The sequence below is a fragment of the Panthera tigris genome, chromosome B2 (genome assembly GCF_018350195.1).
Source record: "Panthera tigris isolate Pti1 chromosome B2, P.tigris_Pti1_mat1.1, whole genome shotgun sequence".
NCBI lineage: Eukaryota > Metazoa > Chordata > Mammalia > Carnivora > Felidae > Panthera > Panthera tigris.
Genome location: NC_056664.1, coordinates 32,460,254 through 32,480,343, shown reverse-complemented (window position 1 = coordinate 32,480,343; position 20,090 = coordinate 32,460,254). Strand labels below are relative to the sequence as shown.

Below are 20,090 nucleotides of genomic sequence, written 5' to 3'. Positions count from 1 at the left end.
CAACACTTGGTGAGAAAAATTGCACCACATGGGAACAGCTAAGTTGGGGGATATGGGGAGGCTGACAATGGAAGCCTGACCGAGCTGAGCCTGTAATTTTCCCAGCAATTGCGGCCAGTGTAGGAATACCCCTGTGGGACAGCGAGTGGCAGGAATGCAACCCACTGGCAGAGGGGCCGTGCCCATGACCCAGGGAAGGAATAGGAGGAGACCTGGGGAGGGGGGTGATGGGGAGTGGGCGATGGGCAGGGAAGAGGGGAACTGATTTAGAGGAGTAGTAGTGGAGCGGAACCTAAGAGGCCAAGGTCGGCCATAAACGTTTGGGACAGGGAGCTGAAGAAGGATGTAGAAGGATTACAAAGACGGGAGAGGGCAGAAGGGCAACTATGAGCCATGGCGCTCTTTTCCTTTGCCACCACTTCCCATGCTTCCCTTAGGGGCTTCTCAGCCAAGAGCCTTCCTGTAATCAAAGAGGGTGTCCTGTGGGAGATCACACATGTGCTGCCGCTGCAGAGATAGGGGTTAAGTATAAGCAGTTAGGAGGGTGTACCAGGCACTGTTTTAAGCACCTTAAACAAGTTACCTGTTCTAATCCTCATAGCAACCCTATCAACTTTACTGGCCAGCAAGCTAGAGATGTTCATTGGATACGATCACACATCTAACAGTGGTGCAGTTGGGATTCAAATGTCCTCAACCTAAATCTGCAAGGGGCACAGGACTGTATCTCAGGGGTCTTCCCCTACCCATCTCTCAGAGAAATCCCACTATCCAAACATATGGCCTCCTCCCAGAAGCCTGAACTGCCCACTCAAGCCCAAGGGCATTTGGCTCTTCTGCCTTCTCGGTGCATGCGGTGTCTGGCCTGAGGCAGGGCCGGTGCCCCCTCGGAGCCCCACCTCAGAGTTAACTCCCAGGAAAACACAGAAGCCTGTAGCCCTCGACCTCAGGTCGGACCGGGTCTCGTAGCATGCCTGGCGTCTAGTCCACGACCCAAAGCCTTTCCTGACTGCAGAAGGGATCACACAAGGTCCCCAAGCACAGAGCGGGAAAGGGTCCCATCTCCCTGCTCTCCGTAGTGGCTCGTCTTTCACCATCAAGCAATTCATCCACCAAATCAACAATTCACTGAGTGCCTACCACGTGCCAGGGACCGCGCATGGGGCGGAGGATTCAGAAAGAAAACACCGATTGGCCTTACAGACAAGGGGGAGGACTGAGTAAGGAGGGAGGGGGGAAAAGGGAGGGGGGAAAAAAAAAAAATCCTTGGACCTCTCCAACATGGCGGCCTTAATGGCCGAGTCTGACCCCCTCATCATGGCCGGCAATCGGGGAGGCGCCGACCTTCTCAACATGGCGGCAAAGGCCGACCTTCCCATCATGGCGCGGGGCCCCGCCCGCTCCGCCGCGGCCGCCGGCGAGAGCAGTTCCGGGTGCGGTGCGCGCCAGGGGCGGGCGGGGGGCGGCGTCCTGGCCATGGCCGGCCTGTCGGACCTGGAGCTGCGGCGGGAGCTACAGGCCCTGGGCTTCCAGCCAGGACCCATCACCGACACCACCCGGGACGTCTACCGCAACAAGCTGCGCCGCCTGCGGGGCGAGGCCCGGCTACGCGGCGAGGAGCGGCTGCGGGAGGAGGCCCGGCTGCGGGGCGAGGAGCGGCTGCGCGAGGAGGCCCGGCTGCGCGAAGAGGCACCGCTGCGAGCCCGGCCCGCTGCGGCCTCCCTGCGAGCGGAGCCCTGGCACTCCCCGCCGGCCTCGGGCTCGGCCTACGCGACCTCTGGGGCCTACGGCGATCTCGGGGCCTCCGCGGCTTCCTGGTCCGGGAGCCGCGGCTTCGCCTACCCCGCCCGCCCTGCGCCGCTCAGGCGCCGCGCCTCGGTCCGGGGCAGCTCCGAGGAGGACGAGGACGCCCGGCCGCTCGACCGGGCCGCGCCGGGCCACGGAGTCCGTCGCTGGTGGGCCACGACCCCGGCCCCGGCACGGCTGCCCTCCACCCTCCTCGGCGCCGACCCGCGTCCGGGCCTGCGAGCGACGCGGACGGGCTCAGCCGGCGCGGCGCGGGCCCGGCCCGAAGCGGGGCGGCGGCTGGAGCGCTGCCTATCCCGGCTCCTGTTCTGGGCCAGCCTGGGGCTGCTGCTCGTCTTCCTGGGCATCCTCTGGGTGAAGATGGGCAAGCCCTCGGCGCCGCAGGAGGCGGAGGACAACAGTACGTCCCGGGCCGGCGCAGGGGAGGGCCCCGGGCGCGCGAGTGTCCACCTGCACCACCACCGTTCCTCTCAGCGCCAGGCTGCACATTCCCGGGCCTTAGATGCCTCTGGCTGTCTTCTTACCTCCAGACCTTGACTCTCCTCCCTCCAGCGGTGGGAGAAGAGGGCCGGAGTTCCTGCATCTGCAATAATTTCTGTCTTCACTCTCTCCTGTTCTCATTTTCTGCCCTAGCCCTTCCTACCAATCTCCCTTTCAACCACGTGCTGGAAGCAATCTTCATTCGTAGTCACTCCTTCCCCAACCTCTGGTTTTCCCTCTCTAGAGAAAACCACACCCCTCTCTAACAGACAGGTCCACCCCCATTCCTTTTTAGTTCTTTCTTAACTTGGATCTCTTGCTCATTCACACATTAGTGCCCATTCCAAGGCACCCCAGGTTTCACTGCCCACAGATCGGATCTGGTTGGGTTCCCAGCTTTGCAGCACCAAAAGAGTTTAAACTGATGTAAATGGAGGCGTTTATCCTTGCTTACATTATCCTCCTGGAGTGTGTTAAGAAAGGGTTCTGTGAGTCAAGGACATTGCCAGCTATGCTGCTTCTGTCCACACTTTAGTTAGTGATTAGACATGACAATTAGAGGTCTGCAGGATACAGTATGTTTCCTGAATAGTTCACGATTTGTATGTTTCTTAAAAGGAAAATTTGCCTCTTGGGTAATTCTGGGCTTTAGCCGAACAGAAAACAACATAGAAATCATTCCTTTATAAGTTTTAGGGTGTAAAGTATATAAATTTAAAATGTAAGTATAAAGTGGCATTGTAGTTCACCAACTTTTGATATTCTTTGCAAAGGATGAATGTGATTAATACTGTTCCCCGCCTCAAGCCAAGGCCACATCTTTCCATGCCTAACAGGAACGGCCAAAAGGCAGGGAGATGCCAAATCATGTCTTAGCTATTGCAGCAGATGGGTATTCGGGTGTATGAACAAGCCTGTGGGCATGGGGATCCCAGACTCATGCACACACCCAAATAATTTCTTGGCTATAAGAGCAGTTTATCCACCTACTAAAGAAAGTAAGCAGACCCGGGAGTCTGTGGGACTGTACTGATACCACAACAGTCAGACAGTATACTGTCCTACCGCTGAGATGCTTTCAGACAACAGCTCTTGGATATATACTGGGATCTACCTGGACTTCCCCTCCCACAATGTTACTGATCCCTGTTCAACACATCATTGTTTGCAATTTCCAAAACCATCATGTGTATTGACTTGTTTGAGGCCAATGCCCCGAGTTAAACAGGGAGGGCTTTATTGATCCCATTTTACAAATGAGGAAACAGGCACAGCGTGGTTGAGTTGCTGGAAATGCCTAATCATTTCCAGCTAGGATTTGGACCCAGCTGTCCTGGTCCTAATTCCTAATCTAGGATTGGGAAACCCTGACATGTCTGCATTTTAAAAGTGCCTCATTTAGATGACATCTTTCTGATCCCCACCCTTAGGCTGGTAATGTTTTACTTCCCCTGAATTTTGAGAGTGGTCTTTTTTTTTTGTCATCTTTTCCTTAACCCACACTTTTAATTTCCTGTGTTTCTTTTCTTGGTCTCAGTGAAATTATTGCCAGTGGACTGTGACAGTAAAACAGATGAGGTGAGTTTGAATTTCTTTAGCTTTTGTTATTCCTCTCAAGGATGTGAGCCTCCGTCAGGAGGTAAACTTCCCCAGAAAAAAGATCATAATAGGATCATTTTCAGGAGTGCTTCCTGTAATGCACCAGAATCACATCGTGTTCTGTGATGTTTGTGTCAGACTCAATTGTGGCAGCAAAAGGAGTACTTGAAACAGAGAGAATTGAGCTCCCAAGATCCAACCCTGGGATTGTTATGGAAGCTCTCCCATCCATCACAGCACTGGGGACTTTGATCTTCTGCCTAAGTCAATCTGGGGGGATGCGGTAGGTTGTGGTTGAAGGACCTCTCAAGCTCCCTGGCTTCCAGAGGAAGGGCTGGCAGTTTTTAAGCGTCAGGAGGCTGGGTTCTCAGGTCCACCTTTCCCTCTGGTAGTACATTTGTGGCTCTGACGATGCCGTTTGGATTTGAAACATCATGGGGGGCTGGTTTTAAACATACCTAAAGTGGAATTAGCCCCGTTAGTCTATAGATTTGTTTTATGAAGCTTTGATGTTCCCTACAAATAATATTTGGGGAATGCAAGCAGCCCTATCTGTCTATGAGTCATGCAGGCAGCATCAGCAGGGAGCTGGGATGCTGGCACAGGTGACAGTATGGGGAAGATAGGAGGCAGTAAATTTTCAGGTCATAAATCCTACAAGGAGGAGCCTTTTGCTGCCAGAGGGCATGACTTAGTAGTCTAATTATTAAGTGTGCAATGCCAGGCCTCCCCCAAGAACTCAGTCTCCATCTCTGGCAGCCCGGGGGCTGGGAAAGAAACAACCCATGGCCACACGTTCATTCTCTCACCCGTGTTAACGAAGGGGTGTTCCCGATAATAGGTTTTATTGCTTCTTTTGGCTTCTGCGGTATCCTATTGGGGGCCGTCTCATTGCATTCATTTACTGCAGTCATCCACCAAGTATCTTTGCTTCTCAGTTGTTTTTGTGAAAACAGATTCATAAGAAGTTTAACCTGCCTTCTGTCGTGAAAACAGCAGTGGGTGATTAGAGGCAGTGGCCCAGACAAAGAGGGAGTGGCCAGAACTTTGAACCCTGAAAGCAAAAACAGGAAACAAGGAACTTTTCTATAAGGCCTCTCTGGTTGCTATTGCTTGGTTCTTCGTCCCACTCGAGTGAGCCCAGGCAGGCATAGTCCAGGTACCTGCGAAAGATGCGCTCAGCGAGCACACTGTATACTTGCCACATCAGAGCATCGAAAGACAGGGTCTGGGCATCGTCTCAGGCTCCAGTGAGCTGAGGTTGCATGGGGTGCTGCTGGCCTTTGTGAAGGGTGGACACGGGAACAGCAAGTTGGCAGATGCTTCTTGGCTTTGGTGAGGCTCATGCCAAAAGTCTTGTTCTTTGCGCGGCTCAGGCTCACCCAGAACCCAGATGGGCATTTGAGTTTTAGATATACGTGTTCTTTCCCTTCTCAGCCAACTACGACACTTAGCGTTTTTCTTTCTGCCTTTGTGCTGCGGAAAACGTGTGGACAGGCTGGGAGTGGGTGTGCTGTCTCAATCAGGCCGTCTCGTTGTCTGGTGCCTTCTGTCCTCCTGTTCCCTTTAGGTGGTATCGGCCCCGCTTTGCCTAAATGTCGGTGAGTTTGGAACAGAGTTAATTGTTACTGCTTTTTTTTTCTGGTTGTGACAGTAAGGTTTAGTATAGAAAATGTGAAAAATGTGACAAAATCACCCATGATTCTGCCACCAAGGGGTACGCTCCATTCACATCTGGGGGGCATTTCCTTCCCATCTCGTCTGCGTACCTGCGTTTATAGAATTGGGATCTCCGTGTATATTCAGTTACATTTCTTGTCGTCAACATTTGCCATCTCATTAGTCTTTAAGAGGTAGTTTGGATACCTAATTCTGCTTACAGACCTGTGAGTTGTCTCTGAACATTTATGATCCTGTGGGTAAATCTTGGTTGTGTCACTTTGTACCTCGTAAAGGCTTTCGGGTCTTTAGGCAACACGAGGGGACGTTTCTTGGCCTCCGAGACTGTGAGAAACCAAGTCCATCCCGTTACAGGTGAGGGCAACGAGTGAGCCTGAGAAAGGAAGTGACTGTGGTCCCTCCTGCAGTTTGGAGCCAGAGCCCAGACCCTAGGCGTCGGTCCACACCCCGCCCGGTGACAACCCAGAGGAGGTCTGAAGGGGGGCTCCAACACCCGTTAGCTGTGGCATCTTGGTGGCCTACCTAAGGTCTCCGCCTCGGGCTCCTCATCTGAGAAACTGGTGTGCGGTCAGGACTGTGGTGGCGCTTCAGTGCGTGCCCACGTGTAAACGACTCAGCACAGCACATGGCTTGCCGTTCGCTCTCCGGGAAGAGCAGCCTTTCTTTCAAATCTCCTAAATCTAGCGAGTCTAGCAAACTGGTGTCAGTTCTGTTACAGGTGCAGGAGATCTAGGTAGGCCTGTATTCCTAGACCTGTTTTCTCCTACACGTGACTTCTTTCCCCCTCTAGTTCCAAGGTTTCTAGAAATTTCCCATTTCCAGTCCAGAAGCCAGTCCGAGATGAAGCATTTGCTGTAGCTAATCCACAGAACAGACAATTTATAGGCAGCATGCAGACAGCGGACTTTCCAAAAACAGACGGGAGTGGCCCGAGGGGAGAAGCGACTGCAGTCGTGTGGCATGTGCTTGGCCCACCAAGGAGGCCAGGCTCCCGCGCCTCCCCACAGCCCCATCGCCTCTGCTCTGCAGCCCCACTTAATGGCCTTTATTCCAGCGAAAACCATGGGACAGAGGCCGGGAGCCTCCAAGATGCAGACCCTTAGTTACCGTGTCTGCTTTCAGCTCTGCCTCTGCTTTTACGGTGTTCCTCTTTGGTCAGTTAACCCGATATTTATCGACCCTGTCCTGGGCCCACTGCGCTGCAGAATTTGTTTTTTTGTTTTTTGTTTTTAATTTTTTTTTTTTTAACGTTTATTTATTGTTGAGACAGAGAGAGACAGAGCATGAACAGGGGAGGGGCAGAGAGAGAGGGAGACACAGAATCTGAAACAGGCTCCAGGCTCCGAGCTGTCAGCACAGAGCCCCAACGTGGGGCTCGAACTCACGGACCGTGAGATCATGACCTGAGCCGAAGTCGGACGCTTAACCGACCAAGCCACCCAGGCGCCCCTGTTTTTTGTTTTTAAAGTATGAGGTGTTTCTTGCTGCTTAATACTTGACAGTGTAACCGAGGAGGTAAAACCAGACAGACAGAGCCCCCTTTTCCCCCCATCCCTCCTTGCTGACTGCTTGTCCTGTGCCCTTTCAGTTCTGTCAGGCCAAGCAGAAGGCGGCCTTGCTGGAGCTGCTGCATGAACTGTACAACTTCCTGGCCATCCAAGCCGGTGAGTGGGTATCTTGAGGCCTGAGATTCCTCATGAGGGTGTGGGCTATTACCCCGATCAGCCAGGCTGGGGCTGGCTGGCTGGCCGGCAGGTGGCTGAGATGCTCTGTGGAGATCTTCCAGAAGATATACTCAGAAACCAAGTCTTGCCTTCCCTGCTTCCCCACTCAGACACATCTCTTTTAAGCCTACATTTCGTTCTTATATCCCCTTTAAGGGTCCCAGGGGTTCTGGCACATGTACAGGCCTTTCTGCCTTCCCTAGATGCCCACCACCTGATGTTTTGGGGGTTCATGTTGATTGGAAGGGGCCAGGCCCCAGGTCTTCTCAGAGTCTGGGTCTTCTGACCTAGAGGGCCTCCCTATATCAGATGGTCAGCCAGGCCAGGAGGAGAGGCATAGGCAGGTGGCAGGGGTGTGCATGGGGGGACCAGTCACACTCGGGCCCATCCAGCTTGCCAGGGCCCTGGTGTCACAGCTGGTCCTGATCTCCCCATCTGACCTCAGGACTTCAGAGAAGTCCCGTACCCTCTCAGGAACTCCCCATCTCACCAGGTAATCTTGGGTTTGTTTGTTTTTTTTTTTTTTTTTTTTTACAAAATGAAAATTAAGTGCTCTACTCTAGAGGAGGGTACTTCCAGCACCCCCAGGATGCCCCTAAAAAGTCATCCATCCAGAAGGTCCCCCTACTACTTTATTTAGAAAATTATTCTTTGAGGCCAGAGATACCACCCCCCCACACCTCTCAGAATCACTTGCTAAAGGTATCGGTGAATGACCAGGGCTTGAGTACCAGGCTAAATATATTTGGCACCAAAATCAGACAAAGCTATTCAGTCTTATGAGATGTTCAGGAGGCACCTCTTACCTGTGGGGCCAACGCTTGTGGAAGGTTGTTGCTAGGAAATCAAGGCCAGATGGGCCTGTAGTGGGCCCTCAGCCCTCGGAGCCAGTCTTGTGGTCTCAGCTCTGCCACCACCTCCCTCCTGAACGGTGGGAGACTGGCGGTGGTCAGGGAGGCATCTGTGGGCAGCTCAGAGGAGCAGAGCAGGAGGAATGGGAGCTCACAGCATCGCAGGCCTCAGGGGCCTTTCTCCATGGCTGAGGTGCTTAGACTATAAATTTTGGCCTATGAGGGTGTTCCAGACCTTAAGTGACTCAGCTGTGGCCCAGGAACCAGCAGCATCAGGATCACCCAGGAGCTTGTTGGAAATGCAGACTCTGAGGTCCCATCCCGAACCTATGAATTAAAGTCTGCATTTTCAGAAGCCCCCCAGGGCATAGAGAAGCTCTCCTCTTAAACTGTGGATGCCGGTAGACATTTTTCCTCCATCCCACCCTTCATATGTGGTCCTGGCTTATGCCATCCAGGGGTTTGCTGCCTCCTGTCCTCTGACAAGCCTGGCAGCGGCGACCCTGAGGGTCTCGCTGCAGGGGAATGAGGGCTCTACTAGGCCATACTCCCCTCCCACCCCCGCCCTGCCTTGGAGGTCACCTATGGGCAGGGAATTGTGCTGGCCTTTGCAGCCCACGGGCTGCTTATGGTCTAGTAGAAGAGACAAACCACCTACCTCCCTGACCACTGGCTGATACACAGTGTGACTGGATGAGAACCGAGAGGCCGGAAGTTCCAGGAGGCATGTTGCCTTTTAGCTGGAGCAGTCGGGAAAGTGTCACAGGGGAGGCGGTGTCTGCCGGGCGCTGAAGCCCAGCAAGGATTGGTTCTGCATATGTGGGGGGGAAGGCAAGGCCAAAGGGGAAATAGGGTCAGGGCTGGAAGCGGCTGGCTTCGTGAGGGAAGAAGAAATGGAAGGAATGGAGTTTGGAAAGGTCGGCCGGGCTCTACCATGGGTGGCTGTAGAGGCCAGGCCCTCGGGGCTTCATCCTGCAGGCACTGAGCACCGGGGAGGCTTCTGAGCAGGGGAGTGATGTGCTGAGAGCCAGCAGCCAGGAATGCAAATGTGACAGCAGCTTGAGTGTAGTAGTGTCACGTAAGCAGAATCGTTTTAAAGTTTGGTTGCTCAAACGTGGAAGAGAAAGGGGAGAGGAGGCAACCAATCGGGAGGCCGTGGCGGTGGTCCAGGCGGGGTGATCTGGGGTGGGGCAGACCATGGCAGCCACCTTGGTCTCAGGGGTCCCATAAGGTCAAGATCAACTTGGCATAGGAGGGATAAGCTTTAGTTCGTTCTCAAGCTTTTTAATGTTCATTCCCAGCCACTCAGTCCCCAGCACACAGACTCACAGACTAGCCATCCGTAGCCCCTAAGCTGTGCCAGGTTAAGAGCAGTCAGGCTGTGCGTGGGTTCAGGTTCTTGTACATGCCGACCCTGTGCTGTCCCTGCTCTCAAGGAGTCTAGTGACCCATGGGAAACAGCACGTTGTGGGTGGACCATAGCAGGCTCTTGAGAACCAGCGGCTGTGGTGGGCCCCCAAGTCCAGAGCAATTTGGTCCAACAAGATTCTCCCACGGGCTGGGGATTTTTCAGAGGAGGTGGCCCCGGGCAGGCCTAAGGGGAGGCTCCCAGCTCCATCCTGGGTGGGAGCTGTTCACCCAGGGTGCTTGGAAGGGAGTGGCCCCTTGGAGCACCATGCCGAGGCCCCACTACCCAGCACAGAGATGCCCTCTTTCTCTTTGGGGCATTTTGGACACCCCTCCCCAGAACCCCTTGAAACAGTGGGCCTGGAGTTCAGGTCACCTGCCTATGTCACGGTCAAAATCCCTGCAGTGCCTCCGGCCTCCCTGCCTTTCTTTTTTCCCAGGTTGTGTTTATTTATAGTGCCATTCTGGTACCTTCCAAAGCTATCTGTCTGATCCTTTTAGGGATCAATTGCAAACAGACCTTAGGATTGGGCAGCTTTTTAGTCATTTAATGCAAATCACCGCACTGCTTTGCAGGTCAGGTTTTAATGATCTGGAATCGATCCAAGCTAAGTGGCTTTTGATCTTGCTGCAGAGTGAAGATGCCCCACAGAAGCCAGAGCCACGGGGCCACATGCTCCCTATCAGAGCTGATAGCTTGATTCTTGCTGCATTTTTTTTAGTCCGTTTCAGAGTCATTTTTTTTCCCCCACCTCTTCTTTGTGTTTGAATGTGTGTTTTTTTCCTCCTAGGTAATTTTGAATGTGGAAATCCAGAGAAGCTAAAAAGCAAATGCATTCCTGTAATGGAGGCCCAGGAATACCTAGCAGTAAGTAAGGCTGCAGCGCTTACCCATTCCCGGGAGGTGCTGGCGCTTTTGTAGTGATCTTTCAAGCCCTGCTTTTTTTTTTTTTCCCTTTTTGTTTTGTGTTTGCTTTTTGGCTTTTTTGTTTTCCTTTTTTTTTTTTTTTTTAACTTAGTTGAGTGCTAGGCTGCTGCAAGTTTAGGCAGCAGTAGGAGTGACCGGTCCAAGGTGAGCTATGAGCCAGAGCCCAGCCTGCTGGCATGCGGGTGGGGGGCTGGCTCCTGAGCGGCCAGTGCGGCCACTGCAGGCCACCTCTTCTTTAAGTGGCCCTGTTACTCGCTCCCCCTTGCTCTCCTTCCCAGCAGCTTTGCGGATCTACATTTCACCTGTCCGTTCTCTCCTTTTCGTTCGCTGTGCAGATTGCTCAGGGTCTGCTTGACTGTGTGCCTGGCCCCAGTCTGATAGAATGGTGGAACTTTGGAGCTGACAGAAACCTTAGGGGTCGCCTAGGTCATTGCCACTTCCCAGACGAGGAAACTGAGGCTCAGAGAGGGACAGGGACTTGCCCAAGGCCACACAGCTGGGACAGGCCACTGGGCTCCCATCCCCACACTGTTTTTCATTTTCCCCAAGATGAGCTGCCAGCTCTGTGGCCTGACACTTTGGTCCTCGAGGAAATGATAATTCCTTTGGCTACCTCAGACCTGCGTCGTTTCCTTGTGTGTGCTTCCACATCAACTCCTCCGGGCAGAGCTCCTTCTTGATTCTCAGCAGCCCAGATTTCCTGCCTGTCACTTTGCTGTGCATGTAGTGGAACAGGGCTTTGGGGCCCACGGAGGGCACGGGAGAGGGCTTCCTTAATCCAGCAGGAGAATAATGTTCCCGCTGCTCGGCCCAGACGCAGAACTCATCTCCCGCCCCCTCCCACAGAACGTGACCAGCAGCTCCTCTGCCAAGTTTGAAGCTGCACTGACCTGGATACTGAGCAGTAACAAGGACGTGGGCATCTGGTGAGTGCGGGCGAGACATCACAGGGTGGCGGCCCCGCCACAAGCACCCGTGGCCGTGTTCCTCACCCTCAGCTGACTGCCGTGTGCTCACAGAGGTGTCTCGGGTCTGAAGTTAGAGGCAGGTCTCCCGGCTGAGTCCTTGTGGGCTAAGCCTGAAGCCAGGCAACAGAAGGAAGAAGCGTTTGGGGTGCAGATAAGACACAAAATCCGGGTGGCAGGACATTAGCCTAGTGTTCCAGCTAAACCTGTTTCAGGTGACTCGCTTTGAATTCACTGGTCCCACGTGGGTTGCTGGAGAAGGCATTTTTCTGCACTTCCTCTCCCTGGGTGCTAGTTTTCATTCCTAGACAAATGTTTCTGTATGTTGGTTTCACTCTGTATAGAAATGGCTAAAGGAAATACTGGATTTTATTCTGACTGGGCAGTTCCGCCTCAGTTCTGTCTCTGGGGAGCACTGTTCGCAGAGATGGTCAGCCCTCTCGCCCTCCTGAAAAGCCCCATCTGGCTGCTCAGCTGGCAGGGGCAGGGCATACCAGTGATGCCTCCCCTCCCCCACCAGAGTTCATCATCCTGGCACTGCCTCTCGTTTCTCAGGGTTTGTCGGGGTCTCTGCTCAGGCCATAGCTCCTGATATTCAGACACCCTCCAGGGTTTTGTTCCCTTCCTCTCTAATCCACCCAGACTACTAATTCCATCAGCAGTGCCTCTACCAGAAGCCCCTCGGGCAGCTCAACCCAAAGCTTGATAACTGGATGCGTGGCACGATTAAAATTCGTTGGCTTAAAAAAGAATAAAGCTTCCCTGAGTGGCTGAGCGATTTTCCTGTGTGTTAGGAAAGGCGAAGGAGAATATGGATTTTATCCTCCATGGCACTCACCGAAACTGCTAGCACAGAAGAATGATGACGCTCGCCCTTCCACTCTGGGGAAGGTAGTCAGGAGGGGGGGCCGGGCCCAGCTCACACGACCAGTGTTCAAAGTGGGTCGTTAGAAGTCGGGACGCTACAGATACTGGGCATTGCACTGTGCGGTCCAGAGCACGAGACTGTCACCCAGCTGGAAGAAGGTGTAGGTGTGGGCATCCATCCCCGTGTGTCCTGACACCTCCTCTCAGCGGCCAGGGTGGAGGCGCTGGGGCTGGGGCCTGGCCTCGGGGAGCCCGGTGGTCGTCATTCCCTGAGCCTCACGGCACCCCGATCTTTACCCTTAAACAGCTTATATGCCTCTTTGTCACCATCACTGAGGAAAAGCACACCCTCCCAGACTCTTTCAGTTCCTGCCATGCAGTGCAAAGCCAGCAATTCAGTAAACATTTCCATTTCTCTATGCTGGGAGGTGGGAATCCAATTTACAGTTTAATCTTCCACACGCTGAGAGGGGCTGTCAAAAGACCCGACAGAGGGGGACGTCACTTTAGCGGTAGGGGTTCAAGCCTGCTGCCGTCTTTAAAGCTTTATTCTTCCTAAGTAGCCAACGTGGGAAATTTCGGGAAAGCATGCAACCAGGATACCGAGCCTATTTCATAAGCAAGTAGAGGCCTCAAAGCCCATCCTTGAGTGGGGCCGATCCCACGGCTCCTGGGAGCTTTTGAATGTGTCTGCAGCCCTGTGTCCTGTTTTAGGTTGAAAGGGGAAGACCCATCAGAATTGGTGACGACCGTGGACAAGGTGGTGTGCCTGGAATCCGCCCGCCCGCGCATGGGTGTCGGCTGCCGCCTGAGCCGCGCCCTGTTCACTGCTATCACCAACTTGCTCATCTTCTTCTGGTGTAAGTCCTTGGCTGCCCTTCTCCCCCCTGCCTCTGCCGCGGGGACTGCTCCCAGAGCACCTCCCAGGAGCCCAGCTCAGTGACACTCCTAGGCATGAGTGATGAGTTCTGGAAGCCCAGGCCCAGAGAGTTCATTTCTGTCTAGTGAACCTGAGGTCTGTCTAATAAAACAGAGGAGATGAACAAGTCGGCCTCTGCCCTGGTTCATCTTACCTTTAGAGACTGGTGGCGGGAGCATGAGGATAACTGAAAACATCCTTGCTCAGGGTCGGGGACCGTCAAGTGTCCCTGAGAGGGAGATGGGTGCTGGCTGGAGCCCAGCATCGTCGCCCTGGGGGCCCCAGAGTGCAGGCCTCTCGGAGGAGAAGGCGCACCAGGAGCTTGGCCTGATTTTACTCCCTCTCCTTGGGAGCTCTAGGTACCTGATGAAAGCAGGAAGGACCCGGGGCGCTGAGCTGAAAAGCAGAGCGCGAGTCTTGTCTCCCGACATCAGGGGCCGCCTTTGAGCAGAGACCTTGGGGTGTCTCTGAAGGCAAAAGGCCGAGTCCTAGAAACTGCCGGCTCTGCAGACATGGCACAGTTACAAATCACAGGCCATCTGGGCGTGCACACAGCTCCCTCACCCACACCATCAGGCACAGACATCATTATCGGCAGCAGCATCCCGGAATACAAAGGGCCCCGCATGTATATATGTATGAAACGCCGTGTTCTGGTTCACAAGGGAGGAGATGAAAGTCCCGGAATGCGGTTGGGAGGAGCTGCAATCTGGACGGCTGGGGATGCCTCTGTGGTGACAGCCGGCAGGAGGAAGATGATCACTTAATGGCCTGCCTTCCCTTTGCATTTCCGCCTCCTTTGTCCCCTCCCGCATGCTAGCCGGGGCCTGACACATAGTAGGTGCTCAGAACACTTGTGCGGCTCACCCATAGCCTCCAGCGCAGCCACCGACCCAGACTGACACGCAGTGTGCCTCTGAGTGGCCGCAGGTGACGTGAGGATTAACCGGGCCTTTGTTCCCTCACAGGCTTGGCCTTTCTGTGGGGCCTCCTGATCCTCCTGAAGTATCGGTGGCGGAAGTTGGAAGAAGAGGAGCAAGCCATGTATGAGATGGTGAAGAAGATTATAGGTGTGTGGCCCCTGGGGCGAGGACTGCGGGCACCCGCCGGAAGGTCCTTGTCCTAAACCGTGCCCCCTGCCCTACCCTGCAGACGTGGTCCAGGACCATTACGTGGACTGGGAGCAGGACATGGAGCGCTACCCGTACGTGGGCATCCTGCATGTGCGCGACACCCTGATCCCTCCGCAGAGCCGGTGAGTCCTGGTCCGGCCCCCCCGAGTGCCACGGAAGGAGCCCCGAGCATCAGTTATGGGGCGGGGGGAGGGGCAGCTCAGCCCCGAGGATCCCAGGGGAGGGGGCCACTACGCATGCCTCCTGCCACTCCTCCCGCGCTCGGCTCTTCGTGGCAGAACGCAGACCAGAGGTTTAGAAACATGGTCCCACTCCTCTGTTAGCGTTGGGTGGCTCAAGCCGGGAAGGATCTTGATAGGTTTCCATTAGTGGAAGTCCAGAGTCATGTGGGCTCCAGACACAGAAGAGTCGGGTCCCTGGTCCCTTTTTTCTGTGATCCTTGGGGTCCTGGCTTCCGTGGATGTCGTGGGCTGGCGGGAGTTCCTCGCGGTCGCAGGATGGTGGCCAGCAGCAGCTGGACCAGCATCTGCCTTGTCACAGCCAGCAGGGGAGAGGGGCCTCCCGTTGCTGTCACAAGCAGGAGAAAACATTCTCAGAAGCTGCCAGTGACACACTCACTGAGGCCCTGCTGGCCAGACTCGGTTACTTGTCTGTTCTTTAGAATATGTGAGAGAGAGACAAAGTGTGATTGGAGGAGGGGCAGAGAGAGGGAGACACAGAATCCGAAGCAGGCTGCAGGTTCTGAGCTGTCAGCACAGAGCCCAACGCGGGGCTTAAACCCACAAACTGTGAGATGGTGACCTGAGCCGAAGCTGGACACTTAACCGACTGAGCCACCCACGTGCCCCATATTCTTGAATCAGTCACTAGCAAGGAGGAGATTGTTTTTCAAACATTTTTAACCACGGCCCATGACATGTTATCTAAAATACGGTTCACTTCCCACACACGCATGCACACGCACACACGCACACAGGTGTACCTGCAGTTGAAAGCAGAACTTCACGGCAGTGGATGGGGTCCGTTCCCAGGGGGCACGGCTGCATGGGAAGGGGTAGCAGGCCGTTGTCCCGCATGACACCAGGGGACCTTTCACATGGGCTGCAGATCCCGGATGTGGGCATCTGCAAAACCACATGTGGGGTAGCTTTGGAGGACGGGGTCCCAGGGGGCCACCATCAGGGCCCGCCGAGGTGTCGGCCCAGATTATGGGGCCCCCCCTCAGTAGCTCGCCGCGGTCTCCAGCCGGATGCCATCTCTCCGGAGGGGGACGAACACTCACTGCAAGCTGGCGCTGCTCTGTGCCCTCCACGGGCAAAGCCCACACTCACTGGCTCCTCACTGTGGCCCTGCGAGGTGAGAACAGTGAGTACCCCATCTAACAGATGAGGAAACTGAGGCTCAGGGAGGTTAAGGAGCTTGCTCGAGGCCCAGCGCTGGTGGCACTTCTGTGCAACCCAAGAGGACTGGAAGAGCAAAACATTTAAGGTTTTACTTGTAAATGCTTAGTAACTTTCATCGTTCTTAGGGACGTGCAGGCAGGAAGCTTAGGGAGAGCAGGCGTTGGCTCGTGCTTGTTGTTTGGTCTTCAGCAGGAGGCAGCTACGTCGCCCTCCGGCTCCCAAGAGGAGGCCACTTGGTGTTTTCAGACTCCCACCAAATTCCTGGCCCCACTAGGAGTCGCCACGTGACCATGAGTCACGGCCACTCTGAGCCAGTTTCCTCATCCAAAACAAAGACACCACTGCCGGGCAGAGGGCTGCGCTGAAGCCCTTGTTTCCTCAACAAATGTTTATTGAGCACCAACCGCAGGCCACATGCTACTGGTCCCGGGGAGACGGTGGGGAGAAGAAACCCAAATCCGCGCCCCAGCGAAACATTGGTTCTAGGGAGGAAGAGAGGTGACAAGATGCGTAAGGAAAATGTGTGCTATTAGGCAGTAGTGACAAGTCCTCAGGAAAAGGGGACAGGGTGTCAGGAAGTGGCCTCACAGCTCATTCAGTCTGTGCCTAGCACGTGAGCACTCACCCAAGAGTGGCCCTTGTTGCTTGGGCTTCAGTTCCATGCAACCCACACGCTCGCTGAAGTAAGAGCAAGAGTGCCGTCGCGGCTTGTCTCCGGCCGGGCCACCCGGCCTCCGCTCCCACGCCACAGCAGGGACCACAGGCGGGACCGAGCCCGGTCAGTAAACCCCGGGAGACTCAAGCCATGTTGGCTCCCAGCCTCTCGATTTATCTCCCAGGCCCCCGGTCGGTGCACCTGAGCCCTCATGTCGTGAGGACCTGTCCGCTGCTGTCGGCCCTGCGTGGGCACCGTCGAGTGTGCCCCGCAGAGGAGGGTCTGCCCGTGAGACTGAGGGAGAGCCGTGGAGCCTGGCTGGCGCAGGCCTGCTCGCTGCCTGGGAGCGGGGGCTGGGGCTAGAGCAGCCCAGTGGGCCTGCCCAACGGGACCTGACCTCTGGAGGAGAAAGCCCTGGCACCCCAACTCTGACTCCTGACCCACGGGCCACCTTGGGCGCTTCCCTCCTTTGTCCTCCCCCAGGTGGAACCTTCCCGCTCCCACATGTACACACCCATGTTCACTCTCCACGCGAGGGGTCACAGGGAGGTGGTCTGCGGTGCTGACGAAAGACGGGAACTCATCAAAGAGAGGACGTCAGAGCAGTCCTCCCTGACTGCCTTGGAATCTTCCTGTCTAGTCTGGAGGGGGAAGAGACCACAGGGGGCTGTCCAAGGGGATGCAAGGCCCCAGGGACCCAGCAGAGCAGAAGGGGCCCTGGCCGGTAGCTCTGGTTCCAAGAGCAGCTCCAGCTTCTTCGCCTCCCCGGTTGGATGCTTAGCTCACTCGAGTGCTCCAAAGTACTGTGGAGTTTGGACTCGACAGCCCAGTGGCCACTCTTTAATTAGCCCACATGGGGCATTAGAATGCAGCCGGCACCGGTGGTGGGGCTGCCTGGCCCGGGCTGCTGCGGTAACAGGTCCCAGCAAGCGCTGGCTGAGGCCAGCACAGCCCCTTCCCTCTTGGACACCTGAGGGTGCCCTGGCCCCCTCTGGCCCCCTTCAGCTCCCTTTAATTGAATGCTTTTGGAGCAGAGAAGGTTGAGGAATTATTTCTCTGTGGCTCAAGAAGTTCCTCTCCTCTGCAGGAGCTCTGTTAGTACCTGATGACTTTTCCTCCCGCAGATAAATTCTGCGCAAGATCCTGGAGTCAGGGCCCCAGTTTGTACAGAGGGTGCGTCCGGACCAGCTCGCTTCTCTGGGCAGTACCCAGTGGAGCTGCCGGGGCGCAGCTTGCCTGCTGAGCCTGGTCCTTGTCGTTGCAGGAGGCGCATGAAGCGGGTCTGGGACCGGGCTGTGGAGTTCCTGGCGTCCAACGAATCCCGGATCCAGACGGAGTCCCACCGTGTGGCTGGAGAGGATATGCTGGTGTGGAGATGGACTAAGCCCTCTTCCTTCTCCGACTCAGAGCGATAAATCCCGGGCGGGGGCCTGTTCCCAGTCGGCCTGTCCCAGGCCAGTCCCCTCCGGGGGCGCGAGAAGGCCACCAGACCTGCCAGTGCTGAATTCACACTTGCCTTGACTTTCGCCTTCCTCCAGACTCTGGTTCCAAAGGTCTCTCTGTAAGACTCTTCAGAGATTAGCTTGTAGGGAAGCGTGGGCTTCCTTGAAGGGCACAGGGGAAAAGCCAGAGGCCTTGTCCTCTGCATTGGTCCAATCCTGTGCCCCGACTGCCGGCAGAAGAGGGGAGAAGGGTTTGTTTTTGATGAACAAAAAATGAAAGAGCAGCAGCCGTGAGACCCTGCAGAGCTAGTGTGCAGTTAGGTGGGCTGGAGCTCGTCCACCGCTGGCGAGCACTCAGCAGGGTGGGCATCGTGCCCGTGGGCGGTGGGTCGGGATGGCAGGCTGGGGCGGCAGGGGTCGGGGAGCAGTTTGGTCCATGTGCCTTCAGAGGGTGTTACCTGGGAGCTCAAGGGAGAGGGGAGAAAGCCTGTCCTCTAGCTGGGTTGGGCCTCTTTTATCCTGAAGGGGGAAGGTGCTAGCAGTTAGAACGAGTACTGTAGAAGGACTATCTAGAAATGCCAGGCCCTGGCACGCAGGACCCTTGGGTCCGGAGTGAGCTGCTTGCGTGGCCGCCTGAGAGCAATCGGGAGCAGACAAGGGCCGAGAGCGGCGAGGCGGGTAGGGCTGCCCAGAGGCGGCCTCTTTGGTGGTGCTGCTCACAGGGTCGCAGTTCTAGACCAGACCTGCAGCCAGGGCACTGCATCGGGCCGCGAACGCAGATTGCAGGACCCGGGGAGGGTCTCGCCTCCGGGGTGCGACGGTCACCTTGTCCCGTGGCGGCCACGGCTCCCCACGCCGGGGCTGCTGAAGCAGAACTTCCGGCACCGACTAGGTTCGCAAGGGCGGCTCGGCTGCCCCCTGCTGGCCTCCCCGGGAGCGTGCCGGCGCCGCCGCAGACCTTCGCGGCCCCCCGCCAGCCCATCAGCCCGCGTCGCGGGAGCCTGTCTCCGCAAACACCCTGGCGGGGGGGCCTTAGTTAAGTGCGAGGAGCCTCTCCAGCAGAGCCTCGTCCCCATATGTTCTCATCTGCGGCCGCGGGAGAGGGGCAAGCAGAGGAGCCGAAACAGCTGCCTCCAGAAGGCACCGACCACCCCTTTCGGTCTTCCTGGTATTTTTTGTTTCCTTAATAAAGCTCCGGTCTCCCTCATTTGAGCAATACTCTCTCATTTCCTCTGATGTCTGGATGATCGGCGGGGCTGGACTCTGAGCGCCAGCCCCGTGGCAAAGAAATGGTCTCTTAATCAAGGCTGCAGCCAGAAGAATAACGCTGCAACAGGCTTCAATATCAGGGTTGAAACTGTTGGATAAATAAACTATTTATTAAAAATGGATGTGTTTCTCGTCCATGGTTCTCCCCCACCCAAGCAAGTTATAAGGAATGGTAAGTGGTGGGGTTACGAAGCACTGGCTCCCCAGAGGTCAGCTGGAAGAGGAGGCTGGGGTGGGCTGCGCAGGGGCCCTGAGCCTTCTCGGGACAGCTGGCCTTCCTCCCTCCGGCCCCGGCCTTTTTGTGACCGGGTTCTCCAGCAAACTACGCAACCTCTCAGAGCCTTAGTTTCCCCATTTACAACAGGGCATGACTACCACACCCTGCAGGATGAAGTCAAAAGGCACCCACCTGGTCCCAGTGAGTGGGTGGCAAGGGCTGGAGATCGGTAGACCCTCTTTCCTGGGCCCCATTTCTGCCTCCCCGCAGGGCCCCAGAGGCCCCCAGGGGGAGAAAGGAAGAGCAGAGTGAGGTCGGATGGGGCTCCTTGGCAGCCGACGGTGTCCTTAAAGGAGGCGGGAGATTGATGTTGGCAACACAGTAGTCTCTAGTCTGGAGACTGCGGAGGCCCAAGTGCTGTCTGGGAGGGAGCAGGGCCCGCAGGACTCTGCAGGGCAGGGGCTCACTGAGCTGCCGGCCCTACGGCTCTCCACCAGGGCAGCCCCTACCCCGAGGGCACACCAGAGCTGCGGGCATTGGAGCTGGCACCAAGATCCAGCCCTTCCTCCTCAGCCGGCCCCGCTGCGCCCCCCGCGCGGTCCCACCTGCAGCTGGTGGCTGGCCGGTGAGCACCGTCCCGCTCTCCTCCCATCTGCTGGGAATTTGCTGGATAAATTGATAGTCAAAGGACCCAGACAGAAATGAGCCCACCTTTCCCTTTTCTGTTTTTCAGTGAAACATTCTC

At 55.8% G+C, this 20,090-nt stretch overlaps 1 protein-coding gene across 1 annotated transcript; it reads left to right on the top strand.

The window, feature by feature from the left end:
- The first annotated feature begins 1,403 nt into the window (after positions 1-1,403).
- On the top strand, positions 1,404-19,071 carry LEMD2 (LEM domain nuclear envelope protein 2). Its single transcript, XM_007093203.3, has 9 exons — positions 1,404-2,206; positions 3,824-3,864; positions 7,154-7,229; positions 10,339-10,415; positions 11,322-11,401; positions 13,022-13,167; positions 14,195-14,296; positions 14,379-14,481; positions 17,682-19,071. Exons 1-9 carry the CDS (start codon positions 1,477-1,479, stop codon positions 17,830-17,832), a joined length of 1,506 nt encoding a protein of 501 aa, XP_007093265.3. The 5' UTR covers positions 1,404-1,476; the 3' UTR covers positions 17,833-19,071.
- The last annotated feature ends 1,019 nt before the right edge of the window (positions 19,072-20,090 follow it).

Bases quoted from the DNA above. Each gene is read 5' to 3' on its own strand.
- LEMD2 (XM_007093203.3), top strand. From the start codon at position 1,477: ATGGCCGGCCTGTCGGACCTGGAGCTGCGGCGGGAGCTACAGGCCCTG. The intron at 11,402-13,021 runs GTGAGTGCGGGC...GTCCTGTTTTAG, and splicing joins AACAAGGACGTGGGCATCTG to GTTGAAAGGGGAAGACCCAT. The intron at 13,168-14,194 runs GTAAGTCCTTGG...GTTCCCTCACAG, and splicing joins CTTGCTCATCTTCTTCTGGT to GCTTGGCCTTTCTGTGGGGC.